Source organism: Aricia agestis, chromosome 3, assembly GCF_905147365.1.
Source record: "Aricia agestis chromosome 3, ilAriAges1.1, whole genome shotgun sequence".
Lineage (NCBI taxonomy): Eukaryota > Metazoa > Arthropoda > Insecta > Lepidoptera > Lycaenidae > Aricia > Aricia agestis.
The window spans coordinates 9,027,136-9,053,440 of NC_056408.1; the positions used below are offsets into that span (position 1 = coordinate 9,027,136).

General features: G+C 33.5%; 1 protein-coding gene across 4 annotated transcripts in view; it reads right to left on the reverse strand.

Moving 5' to 3' along the window:
- The window catches only part of LOC121725305 (lachesin-like), a 30,340-nt gene extending 14,292 nt beyond the window's left edge, over window positions 1-16,048 (reverse strand). Inside the window, exons 1-5 of one of the 4 annotated variants that reach the window (XM_042112195.1) lie at window positions 15,715-16,048; window positions 6,209-6,268; window positions 3,068-3,171; window positions 2,447-2,654; window positions 1,260-1,415 (exon numbers count right to left, since the gene is read on the reverse strand). In XM_042112195.1, the coding sequence (XP_041968129.1) occupies window positions 1,260-1,415; window positions 2,447-2,654; window positions 3,068-3,171; window positions 6,209-6,268; window positions 15,715-15,802 (616 nt within the window). In that variant the 5' untranslated portion in view covers window positions 15,803-16,048. The remainder of the gene's footprint in view (window positions 1-1,259; window positions 1,416-2,446; window positions 2,655-3,067; window positions 3,172-6,208; window positions 6,269-15,714) is intronic. The other 3 variants (XM_042112193.1, XM_042112194.1, XM_042112196.1) reach the window with 3 other exon arrangements.
- Window positions 16,049-26,305: the final 10,257 nt, after the last annotated feature.

Consider the following 26,305-nt stretch of genomic DNA (forward strand, 5'->3'; position numbering starts at 1 on the left):
TGTATTGCAGCTGGGCCGGTCTCTCATAGTAAACAAGCAATGGAACAGCAAAAAATGGAAAGGGCGTAAGTGACAAAATGGTTTTTGTCGCGTAATTTAAAAACTATAAATACGTTTCATATAAGCTATGGGCAAATTAAAGTGTATGCTTGAACCAATATAATATGTAAAAATTTTGGAAGCTTTAATCACTCTCCTCAGTTGGCAAAATAGGAATCCCTTTTTTTACAGAGATCTTTTTGATTGATTATTCTGTGTTATAAAAGTTGACCAATCGTGTTATGCTATGGGTAATTCAAAGACAAAGACATGATGAATACTGACAATGAACTTTAATTTCTTAGCTTTAGTCATCGCTGAGAAAAATCGATATCGCTACAGCCTACATCCAAATTATCAAGGTGTCGCCTTAAGCTAGAAACAAATTATCGGACGCATCCATGAGTCGCGATTCGCGGCTAACGGATGCGGCTTAACAACATTGTGAAGCCGCATCCGTCAGCCGGACGTTCGCGGATGCAAAAACATCCAGTCAGATTCTGTTCGGAAGTCCGAACGCTCAAGGTCGTGTCCGCGACTTAAGTTGGACAGTGTGTACACGGCACAGCTTAGTGTATTTAATATTTAGTACTTACTAGGTACTAGGTAGGCACTTGACTAGGTATATGACCAAAAAATACTCAATTGTATCCATACTTTAATAATATATAAGATTCACTACATGTTAGAAAGGGGATGTTGGATATGGACAGACAGACAGATGGACAGGCTGAAATATCTTTGTTATCGGGTCCCGTTTTTACCCTTTGGGTAAGGAAACAGGGGAAAATTGTCCATCTTTGTTATTATACTATGCAGTATGCTGACACGGACGGAAACGGAAGTTTGGAAACAAAAATGTATGGGATTATATTACAAGCATCACTAAGTGACATTGCGATTCTTATGTCACTTAGCGATGCCTGCTGTTAAATGCAAACATTTTAAAACTTTGTCATCAGAATAAGAGATGACAACTTAGCTAAGCACTCAGCCATTTAAAGTCAAATTTTGTTGAAACATTTTCATTTATTTCTTTCTAGCAGCCCCGGCAGATGTTTTCCTTTCTTAACTATCCTGCCTCCAGCATTAACAAACACAATAAGAAAAATAATATCTAAATCGGTTAAGCTGTTCTCGAGATTACCGCTTAGTCCCAACACCTGTTCATTTTCGTGAAAGATTTTTAACTGTAGTAATTAAATTAATAGCTAATTTACCTGATTCTCCATTATAGTTAAAGTCTTGTCCGTCCTCCCTCCTCCACATGACGTAGGGCTCGGGGTAGCCGGAGGCGCGGCACACCAGCGACACGTCCGAACCTTCACGGACCACCAGATCCGTGGACGTCATGTTATCAATGATGGATGGAGGCACTATATAAAGGATGAAATTAGGTCAGTTTAAAATGAGACGCGATGCAGCGGTGCCTTTTGTAATATATTACATCAAAACTGATCATTTACTACACAAAAAGGTATTACCACTTTTTACGATTCTATGCAAGTTTTTTATTTTTTAATCGGGCAATTAATCTCAAATGTATTTTGTAAAAAAAAAAAACTCATTTTATCTTGTCTCTAAATAAACTACCGCTTAGTTCCTTTATTTAAAAAAAAAAGTAAAATCGATTTAACTTTTTGGCGGAAATAAAATCACACGATTAGCACACGTGTACGATTATACTGCCACTTATAATTATTTAAGTGCCACTCGAATTCCTTCCAAAGTATTTAATTTAAATGTATAAAGGAGAGGTTGGTATGTAGTTATACCTCCAGATACAATGTTATAAGCGAGCCTGATTTCTGGAATTGTAGTAATTTCGATGGGCATTGTTGCCCTAAATTGAAGATAATAGACAAATTGCGTATCAAACAGTGCTTTGATGTGAACGATACCACCTGCCAAAGGCGTTTAAGCGTGGTTGGAATTGGCGAGCATTCCGCAGTTGGTCTGTCAAAGATAATTTCGGTGCAGTACGTGTTTGCAACAAATATGACAAAGCATGCGCGTAATTGTTCTGGGAAATCTGGCGCTGTTATTGGTAAATTAACGCGATTTTCGACATATTATGGCGTATATACGCGACTACGTATACGAGTATTATATACGTCATAATATACGTTCAGATGGTCGAACTTAGACTTACACTACAAAAATTAACAATAAAACCGTGTTAAAAAAAAGAACTCGCGACGCGTTTCTTAAACCGCGCTGGTGCGGTTATCACAATAATAATAATTATAATCTCCACTTACTAAAATATGGAAATAAATTGATACTAAAATTTAAATTACTGTGCTTACTTCTAACAGCTATAATAGTTATTCCATATCTAATTTATGTTTTATGAGACTTGACAGTATTTTCGTTCCTTACGTTAAAACTTAATGCAATAGCTTACCAACAACTTGTAGATATCCTTTTCTGGATCTCATTGGATCGGTGTTGACTTGGCACATATACCACCCCCGGTCTATCTCCTGGACGTTCTTGATATGGAGGTACCACGAGCGGTGGTCGTTGTACGACAGACTTATTCGCGGGTTCTGAGTTATTATATTGTGGTGTATACTTAGTATAGTTTGGGTGTCCATCCTCACCCACGCTACCTAAAAATTATTACCTTTAGAGTTTACAGTTGCCTTTTTTCGTACCAAGTTATATGCATATTTATAACGAATAATTAATAATAATTATAATAAAGTATTCATTCCTCTGTCTAAAATCATATTATGAATTCTCGCAATACTCATCAACTTTTAACGATCGGATAAACGCTATGCTAATTCTGCATACACGTCGATTAAATTGAAATTTTCTTGCATGACATCATCAGAAAAATAGTTTCATGGGCATATGGCAGACCTACGTAATTTGATCGGGTTATTTTAAACCCAGTCTACAGATTGCGACTAGCACGGACTTCGCATAGCTCAACTAAACCTAGGATTGCCATCTGATTATGAACACAATTGCTTGATACAATATAATATTAAGTATATATATTAATTATAATGCTTACTTTAAATCCTCTTAAGTTATCTACGACGCAGGCGAGCAGGGCGTCTCGGCCAACGGTGACTGTCACATTCGGGATGGGCTCGGCGAACCTCGGGTACATGGACTCTGAAATTAAAAAAAAGCTGCACTACTGATACCCAGAGATACTGGGTAAAATTGCACTGTTGAGACAAAAAAAAATATAGGTAATCCTACAAGTGCCGGGCCATAAGTAGGTATATTGTTATGCACATTAGAACATTTGAACGTACGTACGTACAATGCTACTATACCCCAATTTTGCTTTATACAATAGATATCAAGATAAAATTCCGTCCGGATCCTGTGAAATCTCAAAATGGTTTTCCCATAAAAAAAAAAAAACATAATGACTGATTTCTAGAGTTTTGAATTTCTGATCAATCGGAACTCTTAACTTAGGCTAGACTAGGCTCTACATAGGTCCAGTTGTGTCAAACACATGCGACCTTCTCGATAAAGGATGCCTCAAGACTCCGATTATGCTAACTGGCACACTTGCCCCAAGGGCATAGAGATCTGGGACCAACGATAGCTAACATACTCTACTAGAAGTCCGTGTTAGAGCAAACTAAAATGTATTATAATAAATTCATTTTTATTAAGCAGGCCTTCGAAGTACTAGACTTAAAGAATCATTTTTACCTTATGTAATTACATAATATTTGATATTTTATAAGATATATCAGAACATTTTCCGCTATGGAAGTAACCATACAACAATGCTATTATATGCTTTATGTTATAAATAATAATATTATGAAGGAATAATTTTACCGTATTTTCCTCCTGATTACTACAACCTGATTTCTACAACGGTTGCGTGATAGAGGAGCATATAACCTACACTATTTCCCGTAAGCATTGCAAGTTCTATGAGTTTGCAAATGTCACCAAAGTTATCCTGTTTGTCAATTCAAGTTTATGACTAAGTTTCACTACTGTTTAATTTGACATGATAAAGAAGTAAGAACTATTATTACGGACTTAGTTACAGCTGAGTCTTTTGATCTTTTATATTATGATCTTTAAATAATGAAATAGCTATATTGCTAGATATTACAGCTACAAATAGCAGAGTGATCCAACCTTCTCATGCTGCGTTTCCATGCTTGCCAAGGCTTTACCGACCACGCGACCACAAGCACAAGCGGGTAAAGAGAGTATCTGGCTTGGCTTACGTGAGCTTGGTGACGCTTGTATCCGATCCGGTGTAGAGTCGGTTTTTCGACACAGATCAAAGGGCGCTTGCTTGGATCTACGTAATACACTGACGCATTCACAAGTGCAAAGACTTCCAAATGCTAAGCGAGATTTGTAGACGCTTGTGCCTTGTGGACGCCAATACCTGGCAAGCATGGAAGCTGCTGCGTTTTCAGATAGTTCAAATTGACATTTTGAACATTACTTTGAGGTCGTAATTTTAATAATCTAAACAATATGCACATTTTTTAATTCACTGTATTAGCACGCATTGATTAAACAGCTTATATCACAACTCTCACGTGGCTCTTATATTCGTTAACGTTAGGAATACTTGGTTATGAGTGCTAGGGCCGCTGAAGTTTAGTGATAAGCTCGCACCGGGTAGGTGCCAGCGTGTCTGCGAGGGTCGTTTGATTTACGCGCAGCACCGAAACACGACAAATGGCGGTTCGTCGCCGTATCAATCTTGCCGCGAAAACAATGCGCCCATTCCAAACATTATATAAACGACTACGTTTTGCTGATATATTTTATATAAGGTAGACGTATTTTATCTGTAAAGAAAACATCCAATCCAAACGTGTTATATACAAAATTTTAGCTCAATTGATTGAAGTATATCTGCTTCAAGATCTACTTCAAAATTAAGTTCAAAAATTCCACCCGAATTAACATACTACGTATGTACTATCAGAGAAGTTAATTCATAGGCAGACGATGGACCAACGTAAATTGGTTCATGATTTTACGAAGCTCTGAAATGTGACACCAATTTTGTTTATTAGATGGATTTTGAGGAAACTTTGCAGTAATGTAGGCTACATTTTATCCCGGCGTTCCCATGGAAACGGGAACCACCGCGCGCTATAATATAAACTGAAGTCCACGCGGACGGAATTGCGGGCAACAGCTAGTAAGGTAATAGTAAGTATAGTTTCAACGAATTTACAAACTACACCTAGTTAGGTATCTAGGTAGATATAAAAACAATGTTATGGTTTCAAGCTCGTATTAAATTCATGAACTGAACAAAAATATATGGACCACGTAGGCTGGAGTAGGTATAGATATGATAACCGTACTCTCTTTTCGTAAAATGTTGAATTGGAATAAAAACTTTTCTGAACCACAACAAAGTATTCTAAGATATTTAGACTATTTTTCTTGGGCCGGAGCAAAAGAAAAGTGGAAATGTTAAAGAAATCTGTAGGTGTTTATAAAAACTTTCTGTGAACGTTAACGTTTTATAAAAATCCTATATATAAAGATACTAAAGCTGGGTTTTATTCTTTTTTGTATCGAGGTTTTAGGTTTATTTGAATGAAATAAAATATTTAAATTATAGTAAGTACTATTATAATAGCTAAACAAATTGTAGAGCCTAGTAAATATAAAATTTCATACTACGGAGTAATTTAAAATAGTAATTTCTAATCTGTCAGTTACTATTCAAGATATTGAAAACCAACTATCGATCCATAAACTCTATTAGAAGTTTAATAATAAATTTACCTTGAATAAATTATTAGATAATAACAGGTGTGTCTACTTGTTAATGGTATACCAATATAGGCGCTTCTAATGAGTGAAATTTACTTTAGCCCAACCTTTATTGAGAAACTTACGATAAAAATTGTTAAGAAAGCAAGAATGGTTAAATATGGAACGCGTTAATGATCTCGCTAAGAATAAATTACAATATTTCTGCTTCATATATAGTGTGCACTAATTCTAAAACTATAGACCTATTTTACAAGATTTTTGTTTTAACCAAAATCTATAGACATACTATATTACAAGAGTTTTAGGTAATATTAAGGTACGCCGTACGCGCATATTACAACGAGCCGCAAAGGGACCGAAATAATGTGCGCATACACAAATTGATAGAGAACGGTAGAGTTTTTTGTAAACTTACCGTCAGCAACTTCAATAGGCGCTACTGACACTACATTCTGTCCGTCAGGCAATTCCCGACCTGCAAATGAAAATATATTGAGATTGCAAATATGATTCAAAGAAAAAAGGAAATTATTTTGTTTATTATCAAATAAATAAATCGTTTTTAAATAAGTTGTTCACACATTTCATATTGGATTACGTTTTGATAAAGTTAATGAAGTCACCAGACTAATTAAAATATCTTCGAAGTTGTAGAAATCCTACTTATAAAAGATTTTCAATTAATTCATCAAGGCGTATTCGTCCTATTGTTTGGAAACGAAGTTTGATCTCACATTGAAATTTTCCGAACGTCTGAAATCTCTTTAAATTTTTCTCGCACCGAAGTAATTCTCGCTTTTACGACTTTCATTTACTTACGTACCATGCGGTTGATACTCAAAATTCAATAAAACATTTTCGAATAGTTCAAAAATAATAAAAGAGGTTTTTAATGTTCAGCTGGAGCACGTTCCTATGAACGCTCATTATCATATTAAAACAAGCCCCAGTTAATGCTATCAAGTGAAGTTATTCGAGTACAATAATTACATGTAAAAGTTTACGGCGTCGTTAAAAGTTTCTACTGCTTAATTGCCTTCTACGTGTTGCAACACTCGCGACTTGCGACAAATATAAGCCAATACCTTTAAATGATTACTTTACCGGTACAGTTTTGGTTTGTGTTTAATATAAAATGTTTCATTCTGTATGAAAAGTAAAATCTACAGCTTCCTAATTTTATGTCAATTATTTTACTACTCAGCTCATTTAATATGTCTACGTTATCATTATGATCACCATATCAATTTCATATTCGCTCGACTATTGAACCAATTTTTAAACAATAGATGTAGTCGACTAACTAAAAGTTATAGCATGAAACAAAATAAGCGTTTGAAAATGATTTTTTGCTGTGAATGCTACGTGATATATCGTTGTCCTCATATCAATTTCGCCTTTTTTGAGCGTGACAACGCGCGCCACCATGGGCCACGGGCAGACTCGTGTCAATGCAACGTCAATAAAACTTATATCCAGACATTTTACGGTTTCGTATCTACGAAATATTGAATACTGTTGAAATCGCAGGTTTTTGCTACCATTTTACACGCGATGCGAATTTAGCCTTTATACTGAAACGATATAGCACGCAGAATGGATTGAATTTTCACATAGCCTATATCGAATTACTTATATTGGAATTTATCAAATCTGGCTGTTTGACGCTGATTTATTTAACACGCTACGAACGAAAATCGCAGTCGTTTGAAACGGAATGCATAATTAATTTTTTGAAGTGTTTACAGCACTCGTGCATGGCACACCATTCTACTCGTAATAAAATCACTCATTAGCTCTACAATATTCACGTATCCACAAACCACTATATAAATAATATTTTTACTACATTGCTTTACAAATAAAGCATCAGTACCTGGATGCTCGGTATAGCAAACACTCATAGACTTTGTGTTACTTAATAACGCCATCTGCTGGTCGTTAAAACAATTAGTTGCTCATAAAATAGTATTATTATTCGCCAATAGATGTCAGGAAGAGTCATATTTTTCAGTATATCGATTATCGATGAAACACGAATAAAAAGACATTTTCTGAAAATGATTCCTAGGTAGATCGATTTATCGCCCCCGAAACCCCCTATATACTAAATATATATATAATTGGAATCTCGGAATCGGCTCCAACGATTTTCATGAAATTTAGTATATAGGGGGTTTCGGGGGCTCGTTTAAAGATATGAGATAAGATAAATTGATATTGTTTATCGTAGTACAAAATTTTAACATATTATTTTATAAATATAATATGCATACTCGTACGAGTTACACGCTATTTTTACTGAAGCACTTTGTACTTAGTGATTAACTGATAGTTTGTGCTGAATAATAACGCATACACTATTAGGGCGGGCGCTGACAGCCCTCTCATAGGGCGAGACAGGATTGTTCCATTATCGGCGCAGTGAATTATTCACTAGAGCATGCTTCGGCTGCGGCGGCCAAAAATACATCTGGACGCATGTAGAGATTAATTATTATAATCCTTACCCGAAATATTCAAACTCAACAGTCGCTATTAATTCTTTAACGTGTTAGCTTTGGGGTATTTTAGTATCTGTACAGTAACCGACCAAGTTTGTGTTTAACCACAAAATATATTTTCAACTTCCGCACGTTGACTTGCGGTTCCGCTACTGTCAAGATATTTCTGTCGGTTATTTGAAAAATGTTAAAAAGGTGTTGGTGATTTGATTTTTAATAGTAATCTTTAGGTACTTCTTTGATGTATTTCTTAGTTTTGTGTATTCCATATTTAAAAATTAAAGGCTTATACTTACTTTCAACTTACTATAACATGCATAAACTAAGTTGGCACCTGCTTCATCACAAAATCCTTAAGATGAGGAGCCTGGTTAAATTCTTCGTGTAATAGCTAAGGTGAAACAAAATCCATTTACAGAATCGAATGTAGACAAACAGTATAGAATATAGGATAGTAATTTCATGCTCCTTATGGCTGGTGGGTAGACTTACGTTGTTGACACGGGGTCAGATGGTAAACAACCGCCGCCCACAACTTATAAGTGTATTGAATTCCAACTCGACGGTCAGCCTTTCATAGGGTATTATGGAATCAACTTACTTGAAGAGGCTCTATTTGATACCGCTTTACTCAGCAGCAGTTGCTTTCCATCAGGTGACCCGTTTGCTCGTTTGCCCCCTTCTTTCATAAAAAAAAAATAAGTATTTGCAAATGTATAATAAAAATGTTTGTTCCATTGTTAGGTACCTCTATTGATCCGATTTCAAATTGAGTATAAATTTTTTCGTAAAACGAGTCCAGGATGTAATCAATAAAAAATTTATACTAAGGTTAATTTTTTTGATTATTAATATCGTCAAAGCAAATAGAATAGTTAATAAAAAGCGTATAAAATTAGGGATCCTATCGACTATTTTGTATTGGTAATTTGGTTTCTCGTTTTCTTTGGATAGGAAGAAATTACTGTTAGATCTCAGCTTCAAATACCACTTAGATTTTTTTAAAATCTTTGTACGAATCCTACTTCCTACTATCCTACTAATATTATAAAGGCGAAAGCTTGTTTGGATGTATGGATGTTTGTTACTTTTCATACAAAAATTACTGAATGGATTTTAATGAAAACTTTACAATAATATAGCTTGTACATCAGAATAACACATAGGCTGCTATTTTAACCGACTTTCAAAAAGGAAGAGGTGATATGTTAGTTTTTTATGTTCAAAGATTACTCCGCCGTTAGTAAACCGATTCTCAAAATTTTCCTTTTGGTGTAGAGGGTACCATCCCAATTTAGTAATATGCTCACAAAAGTGGTGACTTGATGTAAGGATCCATGAGTAATCGAGGGAACTCATTTATACGAAAACATGTGGTGACTTCAGTTTCTGAGCATAAGCTACCAACAAGTAAGATTTTGTACCGAGGTACCCTGGTTTGGAAGGTGCTGAGAGAACTCCTGACTCTTTATAGATCCAAGTTTGAGAGTTTCGACGTTTTATTAAGAACGGAAAGCATAATATGTATATGTAAGCATCATCATCACTACCATAAGCCATGCATCGTCTATTATGAGTTATGACCCTATTATTCATACTTTTCATAGTGTTTTAGATCGGGACTCGAGTTTTTAAGTGATTTGAAAAATTATAGATATTGTTGTTTTAAAGTATCATGTTTATTATTTAAGCCTGGTGCTACGATTACCAAGGTAGCAATTTGATCATGGGATCTATGAGGTATGCAGGAAACTTTTTAAATTCGTTCATTCATTTATCTATCTAAAATTATATTGATAAATGAGAAAAGCTGAACAGATATGGTTGATTTAAGTCTCGAAATATTTTTTGTAGAAGTCCAGGTAAGGTTCATAAATTAGAAGAGAAGTGATACGAAGTGCACAGGGTCATCTAGTTTTTTTATAAATCTTTAATTTTTATTTCTATTATCATATATATATATATATATATATATATATATATATATATATATATATATATATATATATATATATATATATATATATATATATATATATATATATATATATATATATATACCAAGAATTGCTCGTTTAAAGATATTTGATAAGAATCATTATTTTTCTCATAAGCAACTAACTAGCCTCTCAGTAAATGGTTTTTCCTATTGCGTTGCCTTATTACGTAATGGAATATAATATTTGGGTCTTTTAGCACTTGCACCTGCTACGTAACGTCTATATGTTGTGTCGCCAAATTAGTTTTTAGATGTGGGTTAAGAGAAATATTTGCCACAATTAAAAATAAGTTTATCGATGTGTAATTATTAGTTAGTTATGACATATCAATGGCCACGTAAAAACATACAAAAACCGGCCAAGTGCAAGTTGGACTCGCCCATGAAGGGTTCCGCAGCAGTAATAAGGTTTATTTTTATGAAATTATGAGGTTTTTGATTTATTTTCATATTTCAGTTGATTTAATTAAAGTTAAATTAAGGTTAACCATTTATGACGTATAAAATAAACTACTGGCTAGATCTCGTTCGAACCAATTTTCGTTGGTAGTTTTTATAGTAATGTACATCATATATATTTTTTAGACTTATCGTGCCCCTACTTTAGAAGTTAAAAGGGGGAGACACACATTTTTCCACTTTGGAAGAATCCCTCTCGCAAACTATTCAGGTTAAAAAAAAATGATATTAGAAACCTTAATATGATTTTTAAACACCTATCCATAGATACCCCACACGCATAGGTTAGATGAAATTTTTTTTTGTTTCAGTTGTATCTATGGAGACCCCTAAAATTTTCAATAATTTTTCCAATTTTGTATCAAAATCTTAAAGCGGTTCATAGACTACTTCTCCTTACCAAGTTTCAATAGTATACTATTGAAAAGCTCTTATAGTTTCGGAGAAAAGTAGCTGTGACATACGGACGGACAGACAGACAGACAGACAGACAGACAGACATGACGTATCTATAGGGGTTCCGTTTTTTGCCATTTGGCTACGGAACCCTAAAAATGCAATGAGAATAGAACATAGAGTATGTAATTTGAAACTTTGAATCATAGTTGTTTACTATTTTATACTGTTAAAAAATTATTATTAATTATTTTAAATTAGTGTCACAATATTTATGCTTGCTATACCTATATAATAATTAGGTAAAGTTTGTTAATTTGGATCGAATACGCTTCAGAGCAGCTACTCGTAGTTAAACAATATTTTTGATAAAGGCCACACATATACCAGTAGTCTCGTAGTAGGACATAGGCGTGCTTCTGCAGTGAAAAGATGTACGGTTCCCGTTGGATATGGTGGTTACAAGCCGCGTGCATCTATTGGTAATATAAAATAGTTTTAGGTGAAAAGTTTGTAATGGGAAGCAATATTGATATTTTGATATTATTGGTATCACTGAAGTTCGTTTACCCGCAATACAGTGCGGCCGCAACTGCATAGCCTGTTAACTGTTTTGCATAACTGTATGGTTTTTGGTTTGTTTTTTGCTAATATTTTTAAAAAAATATTTAAAATTTATTTCACAAGCGTAAATACTAAATAGTAATATTAATTGACAAGGCCAAGTTTTATTTGGTTAAGTCTTATTAGAAGTTACTAAAAATAAAACCTGATGAAAAGGCTACAATAATGCCCCTCTAAGATGTTTAGGCTCTTAAATCTAGTCTAGACTCTAGAACGTAAATATACTAAATCATAACCCTCCTTCGGGAACAGTTAGGTAAAAGCTATATGAATGGGGTGCACTTTTGTAAACTCATTCATCCTACGCTCAAGCTACCCTAGACAGTACAGAATAACTTTCAAACAGTAGTATCTTACTCAGCCATGTCCTTCAAATCAATCTTGCTCAACACAAAGAAAAAAAATTTAAGAGCGTGCTACTTTATAATGTTTTGTTACTTCAAGTTACCTAAAATCACGATAGTATAATATAGATACGCCCGATTCGGATCTAGTATGAAGACGGTCTACTGTATGGTATTTATATTGTGGCAGCACGATAGAGAGGGCGATTGACCGACGCGCGATATAAGATGAATAGATCTGACATAGGCGTGTTAAAAGATCCTGCGTCTTCCGACAGCAGATAGATGGCCTTAGGGTTGATTGTGTGATAAGAAATTTATTATGCTCCACGTCGTCCATCGCAATATTTACTATATAACATTAAGCGTAGCTATAAAATATTAAGTACTGAAATATTGGTAGAGTTCACATTTTCAAGAATCAGAATTCAGAATGTTATAAAATATGACAATATATTCTAACATACTAGCTTTATTCCGCGGCTTTGCCACTAGTGCTCCCCACGTCGTGTCCTAACTCGTGAGCAAACGTTGGTGTTCTATATAATATAATATACCTAATATATCCCATCTTATCGGTGCAGAGTAATTAAAAAAAACCTTACATAATGTACATGTGGGTACATTTCGATATTTCAGACAACATTTTTTTGATCATTTTTCTCTTTAAATACAATATATAATCTTAATTCCAATGCTACTTCTAAAAGTATCCATACAAATATTATGCAAAGTTTCACGACCATCGGTTAAACAGTTTTCGCGCGAAAACATAACAAACTTACATTCACATATTTATTATTACTTGGGATTCACGGTCAATATACTCGTTATTTTTCCGGATTCTTAGCCATCTATAGATTTGTTTATCACAATAGAAGCACATCGATATCTGTCGGCTCCCGGACGTCCGTCGGTGACTCGGTCCCCTGTCCGTTTGTTTGCGCTCTTCCCCTTGTTAACTGAATTATGTTAAGGAATACGAGAGCTTCTTATCCTGAACCCTCTAAATAAATCTTACTTTTCAAATTTTTCCCCCCAGTCTTAAGTTTATGGGAACATTATTTTGCTCTTTGGCCACTTAGCGAATTAAATTTCTCGGTCACTAATTCGTTTTCGAGGACTTTTAATTTTTGATTATTGTCAATGTTTTATCGTTATCATTACGGTAGCGTTGTAGAGAGTCACTTTTTTCATTATATTTTAATAAAAAAAAGCTCAAGTATATTATGAACAATCTGAGAGACATTTCTTATTTGGTCGAAAAAGTGGTAACAAATGTTTATCCACTCATGGCTCTAAGATTCACGAACTTATTCCATTTATACTTAAATTAATCAAGATAATATTTTAGTTCCATTAGTTTTAAGGGGAACCTAACCTAAGGTGTTATCTTGATACAAAGAATTTTGTTATAAGGGAAAGAAGGTTGCTTCACACCGAAGGCTGTGTTTAGTCCAGCCAAGATAACGTTTGTGTCAAGAAAACTCTATTAAATTTATATAATAAGGAAGAGTTTTAGTGTCTAAAAACACTATGCCGAAGTTCCGCGGCCGAATTTCCGCATGATTACGTCGGCAATGTCAAACGCATACAATATGACGCGACCGAATTTCGGCATAGTGTGTCATCGGTAACAATACATTGCAGGCGGAATCATGCGGAAATTCCGCCGCGCACTTTCGATATTGTGTGTTTAGACACTTAGTTTATGATTTCAGATATAGTTTTAATTTTTTAATTCAGATTATGTAAATAATTGGGAAATATTTTCAAAGTCATGTTGTAAGATTACAAAATGACTAACACTTTACAAATGTAAATACAAAGATGTGAAGTGTCACACTCAAACCGCTGAACCGATTTGGCTGAAATTTGGAATAAACATAGGATACTTTTTATCCCAGAAGTGCCGTCTTCGATTTTAAAAATCGTTTTATACCCGTAGACAATACTCCTACTACCTACTATAAGTACAAAAACAATTTTACAATGCAGTCTACTGAAACTTGCATTTTAATAGTTAATTAAATTCAGTTCCGCAATCTCGGTCAAAACTTATGTCTATTGTTGGTGGCCTGGAACTGTCAATCCCGCTGAATACACCGTCATGATCCGACAATAGATAAGGGACGCCTCGGATATTATAACTAGCCCTTACCGCTATACCCGCTTCTAAGCGGGCCCCTAGACGATACATTTTATTGCGCAATATCACGTATTGTAAAATTTGATTGACCGTCTACTAGGCTTATAGACGCGCCCGCCTTTTAATAAACGGGTTAATTCAGACCGCAACGCAACGAGGCGAGGCGAGGCGCAGCGCGGCATAAATTTGTATGGATTTGACAGATTTCAATTGCGCGAGGCGACATGCCAATCTGTCAATTCAGTACAAATTGCATCTACGAGTCACGTTGCGGGCTGAATCAACCCTTATCTATCCTTTAATATTATAAATGCGAAAGTGTGTCTGTCTGTCTGTCTGTTACCTCTTCACGCCCAAACCGCTGAACCGATTTTGCTGAAATTTGGCATGGAGATGCTTTGAGTCCCGGGAAAGGACATAGGATTCTTTTTATCCCGGAAAAAATGTACGGTTCCTGCGCGATAAACGAATCGTGGCGCATCGGAGTTGCGGGCGTCATCTAGTTGTCAAATAAATTGTTCAAAAATATTGTTCAGTATTATTGTAGGTCTAGGCGCCCGCTAATAAGTACTTGATCGTCAATTTAAAACCAAAATATTTTTTATTCAAAATTATGTTCTATGTTCTATATGTTCTATATTTTATGTTCTATTTTTGAAGAGTAGAGTATTATAGTAAGTATAAATTATAGAAATATTGTTTAATATATTTTTAATGGTTTTGTATAAGTATTTAAAACAAAATTATAATAGAAATCTTTACTTAAAATGTTCTAAAACATTATTTATGATTATAACATTGGTTAAGGACGGTTGAGATTAAAGGTTATCTTGCGCTTGTTTGTCTCAAACATGTTTATATAAGTGGCACATTTACGCAGTATTTGTGCTAATTTTCTCGTTTATCAGAATATTATACAAGATGTTGTTTACCTTAAAAGTCTATAAAATATCCAAAGTCTACAGCTGCCCTTAAAAGTTATAGCTTTAATATTATTATATTAATATTATTACATATAACGTCTTTTAATAATTTGGTATGGTCCAGATGACTAAGGCAAACTCTATTTCACAAGATTTGAAAATGAGTTACATATAGGTAATAATTTTACTGTACAGTTTACACTATAAAATATATTATGATGTTGTTTAATTTAGTTAATTATTGTTTGTACTAAAGTGAAGCCTCAGATGCACCTTTAAAATAATAAAAAAACTTTATCTAAAGATACAAAAATCTTTGATTTGTCTGAGTTATCCAAAAGTTTTTGTTCATAGTAATATTTTTATTTATGATTCAAATCAATGAAACTTATTTAACTTAAAAATAAAAAAAATTCAATTCGCTACATGAAAATTGACACTAAAATTGTGTCTCTCATACTGATGCATGGACGTATCAATAAAACTTTTGACGTAACTCAATAAAAATGCAAAGTGCACTTACCTGTCGTGCTGCAGCCGCTGAGCAGCGCCACCCACACCGCACAGTATAAACGTATAAAAGTCATTTTATCATATTCGTACAAATTCATAAGTCCGAGGAGGTTTCACGTGCGGTGGCGAGCGCGAGCCGGCGACGGGACGGGCGCGGCGCGTGGCATCGCCGGGCGGGCGGCGGACTCACTGCCGCAGGCCCCGCGACTACCCCCAGATAAACAAGGGCGAGAACCGGGAACAGACAAACCGTCTCGCTACTCTTTACGGCCGGCCTCGGTAATGGCATAATAAAATAAGACAAAAGACGAGTAACCGACGAATAAAGCGCTCGAGACGGTTCGCTGTCAAATATGCATAATCCGCACAATAAACGAATGGGTTCCGCACCGTGCAGCCGCCGCCGCGTCTGGCTTTTTGATGGTTTTCATTAAAATTCTATGTAGTAATTAGTATATTGTAAAACATGAGTTTTATTTCCCGCGAAGAGAATTTGTGTGCTTGTATAGCATGAAAGAATTTAAAAGCATTTTGTTTTCCACAACATTTTTGCTGAATTATTGTTATCTCTTTCATTTATATTTTTTTATTTAAAAAGAAATTTCAAAATTAAACTTGATCCCGGAATCTCGGTTTAATATTTTGCGTTATCAATAATTGTATTAAGTATGCCTTATTTTATTATGCCATTACCGAGGCCGGCCGTAAAGAGTAGCGAGACGGTTTGTCTGTTCCCGGTTCTCGCCCTTATACATTTTTAATAAACTACCGGTGATTATATTATTTTAATAATATAATTTCAAATAAATTTTAAATAATATTATTTAGATAACATCTTGATGTACTGCACTCAAAAATATTACCACATTGTAGTAAAATATTATGCTTCTTCCTATAATTTCCACAGCCCACTTTACTGTTAATGATAATTTTAATTGATTGTCTATATTTTATTATCTTCTGTTTGAATAATAATGAGAATGGAAGAAGTGGCATAATATTTAATCACCATTATCGAGTAAGTGAAACAGGCGCTTACAGTATCAGTTTTGTTACTTAAATGTAATTACATTAAAGTAACAAAACTGACACAAATAATAACAACCTAAAAACCTGCATTATGATGGTTGTTTGTAATAACGGTTGTTCCAAGAGCCATGTTTGTGTTGCGAGTTAAATAAATGGCGTAGTTCACAAAAGTACGTATGCTCGACTTGCTAGTTTACTATGAGATGTATAGTTTGAGATTTTAAAGTGCTTTATTGTGTGCTTCATTTTATATTCCGTGCTTACAAAAAATGGTGTTAAATTTATACCACGAAGAAAGGTAAAATAGCAAGCTGCAAAACCAGCCTGATTCACCGTTATTTATTTATTTATTTAACTCTTTATTGTACACAAAAAAAAAACAATTGTTACCTAATAAAGCTGGTTAACATTATTCCAATCCAGGATCCAATCCAGCGCTGGATTACCATTGGAATAATGTAAACGAGCACTGGAAATTGGAATGCATTTAAATGCAATTCATTGAATTTCAGTGCATTCCAGTATTCGTTCGTATTATTCCAGTAGCATTCCAGCGCTGGATAGGAATATTGTAAACCCGCTGCGGCTATAAGCGACAAAAATATATTACAGATACCGAATTTTTATGCTCATTTTATACTGAGCTTAAAGACAACGCTTAGGAAAAAGCTATCATTAATTTCCGTAATTTAATGATAGCTATATTTAAGCCATTTGTCACAAATTTTGCTATTGTGAAACAGTGCTGAATAGCCTGTCCATCGGCAAATAATGATATAATAAAATACAGTTTCGTATTTTATCTTCAAGGTCAATAAACTCGTTATTTACTATGAGAGTATATTCAATGTTTCTCGAATATCATTCTCATGAAAATGTATGATACCTACATTATAATAATAAGCTTCTCAATACTTTTACAAAGTAACTATTATGATATCGTTGAAGTTGATAAAAGGGAAACAATAAAATTATTTGCTCTTTCCTCTTTATTTTTGGTTTTGGGAAATATGGCGAACTTTCGCTTCGGCCCACCCTTTGTTGAGTTTGGTTAATTTTAAACTCTGTAACATGACATTTAACCTATCTTTAAAACGAATATGAGGAAGTAGGTACCATTAAACCTGTTTTGTCGATTCAAATTTTTTAGTTATTTCAGGTATATTTTTATCATATTTTTTATAGTTAACTGTCAAAACATATATTTTATTATTGTGTACAGTAAGCATAGATATAAAATTTGCAGTAGTTAAATACAGTAGAAGTTAGAATTTACAGTTGCCGGAATATTTGGCTAATTAGCAGTAACGACTTGGTAAGGGTGTAATACGCGATGTTATTGCAACATCACACCCAGACTTCTGTCTCCAAACTCGGGCACTTAACGTCCAAGATACCCTAAGTATTCTACAAACTGTTATCTAGGTATGTAATAGTTCTCTACGCCTTCTCGCTTGAATCATTAAATTGTTCGAGCTAGATGTAGTTTTTGAATTAATAGCATTAATCTTATCTTATATCTTTAAACGAGCAATTCTTATATATATATATATATATATATATATATATATTTTCATATTTTCATGAAATTTAGTATATAGGGGGTTTCGGGGTTCGATAAATCGATCTAGATAGGAATAATTTTCAGAAAATGTCTTTTTATTCGTGTTTTATCGATAATCGATAAACTGAAAAATATGACTCTTCCTGACATCTATTGGCGAATAATAATACTATTTTATTAGCAACTAATTGTTTTAACGACCAGCAGATGACGTTATTAAGTAACACGAAGTCAATGAGTGTTTGCTACACCGAGCAAAGCTCGGTCATCCAGGTACTGATATAACAATATAATACAAGAAAATAATCATGATTTAATGACACATTTTTTTTAATATTCTCAACAACCCTACATTAGTTGATACGTTGAAGTACTGCGATTGTTCCACATTTCTTGTTTTTAGTAAACAATATTACGTACAACCTAAACTTTGAGACGCTTTGTGCAGAACTTAGTTCAATGCGAAATAATATAAATAATATTAGATGAGATGTTGTGTGAACTACAAGTCCGATTTAAGTATTTTTTTCATTATATTAGGTATTGTTTAACTTAGGGAACACTACAAGTTTCATCAAAACTATTAATTAAAATTAAAGGGAATTAAAATTGCCTTATCTCAAAAACTACTGAACCATAGTTTTTGAGATAAGGCAATTTTAATTCCCAATTAAAATGAAATTGCATGTTTCACACACAGATTCAGCCGCTATAAGGACAAAAAATCGGCCAAGTGCAAGTTAGACTCGCGCACGAAGGGTTCCGTACCATAATAGAGCAAAAATAGGCAAAAATTTTGTTTTTTTTTTATGAGAGGCCCCCTTAATTACTTAGTTTATTTTAATTTTATTATTTATATTAAATTATAAATACAACTGAGTATTTTGTGAACATTTCAGGTGCCTACGCGTTGTCATTATTTAGATCGAGCAAAAAAAAAACAAAAAAAATCACGTGTGTTGTATGGGAGGCCCCCCTTAAATATTTAATTTATTTTATTTTTTGTATTTGTTGTTATAGCGGCAATAGAAATACATAATCTGTGAAAATTTCAACTCTCTAGCTATTACCGTTCTTGAGTTACAGCCTGGAGACAGACGGACAGACATCGAAGTCCCAGTAATAGGGTCCCGTTTTTAACCAACTTCCGAAAAACGAGGAGGTTATATATTCGGCTGTGGATATGTTTTTTTCCATTCCATTGATCCATAAGTAATCATGGGAACTCCTCAAAATTTATAAGGAAACATACAGTGATTTTAGTTTTATAAGAAGCATCTTATAAAACTAATCATATGCTACTAAAACGCAAGATTTTGTACCAAGGTATACTATGGTTCCGAAGATACTAAGAGAACTCCGGATTCCTTATAGATACGAGTTTAGACGTTGTTTTAAGAACTGAAAGCATATGCTACTATGCAAATTACATTCATCATCATCATCATCATCACTACCATGTCAGGGTCACCAATGTCACAACTCACATGGTTGTATATGGATACAATATACACACAACACCATAATTATATCATCAGTATTCAGTCATCACGTTATGTCCTTACCAAATAGGTACATTTCATAGCGATTTTAACAAAAAAAATATACTTATGCTTAATGTTGTTTCAAAACACATATTTCTAGTACTACAAAATTTAACATAAGTAACAAATTCAACCTTAACTCCAGAGCGTAAGGCACACATTTGACATTAAAAAATGTAAAATGTTCTCGTCGCACATGTTACAATAAGCTGACAGACTTTTGAACTGAACAAAAAAAATACAATATTGGCGTTCTTTGACGCATTCAATTATTGAATGCGCCAATATGAAAGTTGAATGAAAGAAGATGACGTCTACCTCGTAATAGGAATAAGGGAGATCGCAGACGACAGACTTTTTGTGCGATCGAGTCTGCGGCGCCCATACAGCCGACTGTATGGGCGCCGCAGATTAGCGATCTCCCTTAGAAACACAATCGCAATTAGTATAAAAATACTTCGTTTATACGGTTTATACTTTATATTTACACAATTTTGATACATATACAGATCGAATTCCTATGCAAGTTTATAGGTAAGTACAATAATTGCCTAGCGGCTAGCACGTGTTTACTGTTCACTTCGATTTTTTTCAATGTATTGTTTAAAATTATCTACCTGATATTTGTAAGCATGTGTGACTCGAATTGTAATAAGAATTAAGATAAGTACGTAGAATATTAAATATATACGATGGTTTACTATTTAAATAAAAAGAGTGAAATTATTATTTTTAACAAAAAATTAAAAACCGACTTCCAAGGTAAAAACAATAATAACATCCTTATAATATGAACTAAAAAGTATTAAATATTTTTTCTTATCTAATAGTGCCTTTTTCCGAATTTGGCTAAACCATAACTATTTCTGTACCAATCTTCATAATTATTTTGAAGTCGGTGCCAGTTCCAAAAGTTTCAAAATATTCTGTCAGAGAACTGAAGATTCAGCTATCTGGTACCGACTTCAAAATGATGAAGATTAAGTACAGAAATAGTTGAGGTTTAGCTGAATTCGGAAAAAGGCTCTATTAGATAAGAAAAATTATTTAATACTTTTTAGTTCATATTATAAGGATGTTATTAGATATTGTTTTTACTTTGGAAGTCGGTTTTAATTTTTTGTTAAAAATAATAATTTCACTCTTTTTAGTTAAATAGTAGTAGTTTAGTTAGTTAAAAAGTAAACCATCGCGTATATTTAATATTCTACGTACTTATCTTAATTCTTATTACAATTTGTTAAAAATAATAATTACCCTTTGGGTACGGAACCCCAAAAAGGAACAAAATGTTTTATTCCAATCACCCCGGTATTGCTAGTCAATTTATTTTCTCACTTTTTGCCATATAAGATTCTTGGAGACCTATAGTAATTTAATTTTCACATAAATATCTACCTATATAGTAATAATAATAATAGGTTGGGGAAAAAGTCTTTTCGCATTTTTAATATATATAAGAACTTGTCATAAAATCTCCTGAGCTATACCAATTGTATCTGGCTGATTTTGGTATCATTAAAAAGTTTTAATTTTACAGAAGACAATTAAAATTCAAATTAGGTAAATGTGAGATTTTCATTTGTTTTTCTTAATGTTAAATTGGGTGATTCTAATGAAGGAATTCGATACATTTTAAAATTTTATTACAAAAAAGGTAAAAATACAACACAACCGCGAATTTTTTTTGATGTTTATGGCCTAATGCAGTATCTGTGAGAGTTGCGCAAATTTGGTTTAAGAGTTTTCAATCCGGAAATTTTGATATCAATGATGCACGTCGCTCTGGTCGCTCTGTTGCGGACAAAACTGATACCATTTTTGAAAAAGTGGAGCAAGATCGGCATATTAGTAGTTACGATGTAGCTGAAGAACTGGGGATTGACCACAAAACGGTTTTGGCGCATTTGAAGAAAGCTGGGTACACAAAAATGCTCGATATTTGGGTGCATCATGAGCTCACTGAAAGAAACTTAATGAACCGTGTACTCATTTGTGATTCTTTATTACGGCGTAATGAAACCGAACTATTTCTGAAGAAGCTGATAACTGGTGATGAAAAGTGGATCACGTACGACAAGAACGTGCGAAAAAGATCGTGGTCAAAGGCCGGTCAGGCTTCACAGGCTTGTGGCGAAACCCGGGTTAACTCGCAACAAGGTGATGCTGTGTGTGTGGTGGGATTGGAAGGGCATTGTTCATTATAAGCTGTTACCGCCAGGCAGGAACATTGATTCTGAACTGTACTGCGAACAACTGATGAGATTAAAGCAAGAAGTTGAGAGAAAACAGCCGGAATTAATCAACAGAAGGGTTGTGGTTGTTCACCATGATAACGCTAGACCTCACACGTCTTTAGCCACTCAGCAAAAATTACGGGAGTTTGGCTGGGAGGTGTTAAGAGGATTCCACACCGCCATTTTTCCCATACAAACGCTGTCCCCTGTTTCCTCCCTGGATAATGCTAGTAGAGTTATAATTTTTTTCCTGAATATCTACGGCCACTAATACAATGTCCCTATGTTTTCCTTTTTTTCATAATTTAATTATTAAATAAGATATGAACGTTCAAAAACCCAAAAAAATGGCCAGATTTTCCACTGTGTTCAAACGTCCAGAAAACAGATTTGGATAGATTATACAAAAAAAGCAAAACATAGGAACACAGCTCAAGCCTTTTTTTAATCTTTAATGAAAAAAGTACTTAAATCGGTTAAGTTTTGGAGAAGGAATCAGGGGACAACGAATCGTTGATTTTCTGGATTTTCTGCAGTTGTCTCTATCGCGTTCTGCGGTATAGGCTTGAGGTAAGGGAGACAGCTATAGATATTACACGTACTTTTTTTTCATTTCTCTAGCTGCTGTGGTATCCTCTTAATGCATCCGCCGTATAGTCAGATTTTCACCTGCTTCGGTCGCTGCAGAATTCCTTAGGCAGTGTAAAGTTGACATCACAAGAGGACTGCCAAAACCACTTGTCGCAGTATTTTCATCAGAAGCCCCAAAATTTTAATAGCAATGGGATACATGATCCTACCAACAAGATGGCAAAAAGTTATCGAACAAAATGGCACCTATATACTTACTTTGGTCAATTGTAAATAAACATCATAAAAAAACCTTTTGAATTTTATATAAATTGCCAAGAAACTTTTTTCCCAACCTTATAATGTGATTAAAATTCTTGCAGCTGTGCAAGAGTTGCACTTTGAACATTTTATTGTTTTGTTTTGTTTTTGTGTTGTTTGATAGGGGTAGGTGATCACGGAAGACCAGGGACAGCGGCGCACGTCGCTGTCATAGCCTGAGTGGTCCCCTTTTACTTCATTTTTGCCATTGCACTGCCATACATTCAAAAATATTTTACTATTAGTTTAATTTCATAAGTTTCTTTTGTTTGTGTTTTTTTCTGTATCATCTGTTTTTATTTTGTATTTTATTAAACTGTAATTTTATGTTGTTTTAAGTATGGTTGTGTAATGTTTTAAAATGAGAATAATGTTTATTATTTATTATTATTATTATCAATAACGTACAATTTTGAAGTATTTTTTAACTTTTTAAAATATTATTAGTTATTACTATATTATATTTTAGTATGAAGTTCTATGAATCGTCGCATTGCTTTCAACATATAATACCAACAGTACTTACTGATAAAGAATATTACTTCACCTTGACTTCGATTTCCATGATTATAGATAATTGGTGTCAATTAATTCATGTTGGTATGTCCAAAATAAGTTTTTTGTGTGTAATTGAAGCATTAGGGAAACACGTGTTAAACTTTACACGAGTTATCGTATGTGTATTTTACCATAGTCCAAGTGGCGTGCTTAAATATTTAATGAAACGACCTCCCTAGTAACGCGTCATTACATCAATTGGAAAAAAGTTTATCATTAGTAAATTTTTGTAATAAATAACCTACAAATAACAGCTGATGATGAAGTACGGCAGAAATATAATAATTATTATGTTAAGCTCTGCCTAGTTTGGGATGCATTGCAATTTGAATGGCTTACACTAAAACAAAATTGTATTACTTATATAACAATAAATTTAGATACCTACCTAGTGTGTAAACGAAAAGTTGTGTTTGAAAATATTGTTTAAAGTGTATGGTTCAGGAGGAAAGGATTTATTAATCATCAATAGTAATAATTAATAATTAATGATAATGTTAAGGATTGCGAAACTCGTCAGTTTTTACCAATGTATAACTAATAATTGACGTTTTTTTAGTTATTAAACGTTTTAAAGTTAAATAAATATTTTATTAAGGGGAAAACATACAGCTAGATAACAAAGACATAATGAAAAACATAGAACGATAAGGCCAATTACAAGTTTTCACAGGTATACAACCAAATAACAATAAACAAATAGCAAACAAATATAATATCATAATATTAAAATTACAAGTAAGAAGAGATAATTAAGCTACAGCTGAAGCTATAAATTTATAGCAATGAAATATAGCTAAACATAGTAATCACACTACTAAAAATATAGATAAAAGTAAAAGCAATACTTGCATATAGGCATAAAGCTATCCATAGACTGTGGCTATAGTTACAAATATTATAAATAGTACCTGGAGCTTTGCTCGGTATAGCAAACACTCATTGACTTCGTGTTACTTAATAACGCCATCTGCTGGACGTTAAAACAATTAATTGCTAACAAAATAGTATTATTATTCGCCAATAGATGTCATATTTTTCAGTTTATATATCGATAAACTGAAAAATAGTCATATTTTTCAGTTTATCGATTATCGATAAAACACGAATAAAACGACATTTTCTAAAAATTATTCCTAGCTAGATCGATTTATCGCCCCCGAAACCCCCTATATACTAAATTTCATGAAAATCGTTGGAGCCGATTCCGAGATTCCAATTCTTATTCCAATTATATATATATATATATATATATATATATATATATATATATATATATATATATATATATATATATATATATATATATATATATATATATATATATATATATATATATATATATATTTAGCTGTCCCGGCAATATCACGGCGAAATACTTTATATTATGGCAAAGAAACGTTTGCCGGGACAGCTAGTTTTCAATAAGAAATAATAATATTATATTGCAGCTTGATTTTTCCAAGTTTGATATAAAAAGTTTATAACTTTAAAGTTTTAAATTATGATCGCTCGCGTTTTATAAATGAAAGACTTTATAAATTAATTTCTCAAACTTTTAAAGTATAATCTGGTTGATACTAGGAGAAATAAGTATAGCAAAAACATCAAAAGATCTTATCGAATTAGAAGCTCGTCTTTATCGCTTAAGTATACTATTATATTGTATCACTTTAACCGATTATTACGACAATTGCCGTATTACTTTTGTATAGAACTGTTTCTTATTGTAAACCTGTAAGTACCATTAGATTAAGTACTTGAATAGAGAAGTCAGATGGTAAGGAAGGGTAGGGATAAGTAGCTGTAGTATTTTGCATTGCCTACAATATTTTTTAAATTATTATGTTTCTTCTTTACTAGGTACCATGGATATGTCGCAGTCATCTGGTTCAATCTACGATTCGATCGCAGATTTAACCAGATGACTGCGGTCTGCAAAAGATATAAAGGCGTGCTAACTTTTTACTACTTTATAACTTATACTTAAACTGAAACAAAAGCTTGGTTTTTCGGGTAGGCACAAATGTAAAAATAAATATAATAAGTGATATGTAATAGAACAACAAAAATCGTTACCATATTGCTTTAATTTGTTATTACTCAGACCAAAAACTCAGACTAAAACTAGTTTTCCAAGTGCTAGTGTAAGTAAAAATCAGCCAAGTTCGAGCTGGATTTGCGCACGAAGGGTTCCGTACCATTATAGAGAAAAAATAGCAAAAAAACACGTTTGTTCTATAGGAGCCCTCAATTGAATATTTATTCAATTTATTTAGTTTTAACTGTTTGTTGTTATAGCGGCATCAGACATACACAATCTGTGAAAAATTCAGATATCTAACTATAGTGGCTCTTTAGATACAGCCTGGAGATAGACAGACGAATAGACAGACGGACATCGAAGTCTTCCCTATTACTAATAATAGGGTCCCGTTTTTACCCTTGGGTACGGAACCCTAAAAAGAGTATAAGTGATACAACTTCGTCCTTCTTGAAAGTCAGTTAAAAAGAACGTTATTAATATAATCATTCACATTTATTGCCTAAAAATCTTATTGCAATATTTCAGTTAAGTTCGAAGTGTGAGGTAAAATCCGATTTGTATGAATAAATAGCGAATCCTTTGAACGGAGTATCCCATCTGTATTTGTGTTTACTCTCGAAGCTCTTATCGCGGAGTAAGAAAACATCAAGGTTATCTTCGTAGAAGTGCTCTCAGGATATTTCGCTACTGTATTTATACATTGGTACATCTTATTGTTATTTTTAACAAGG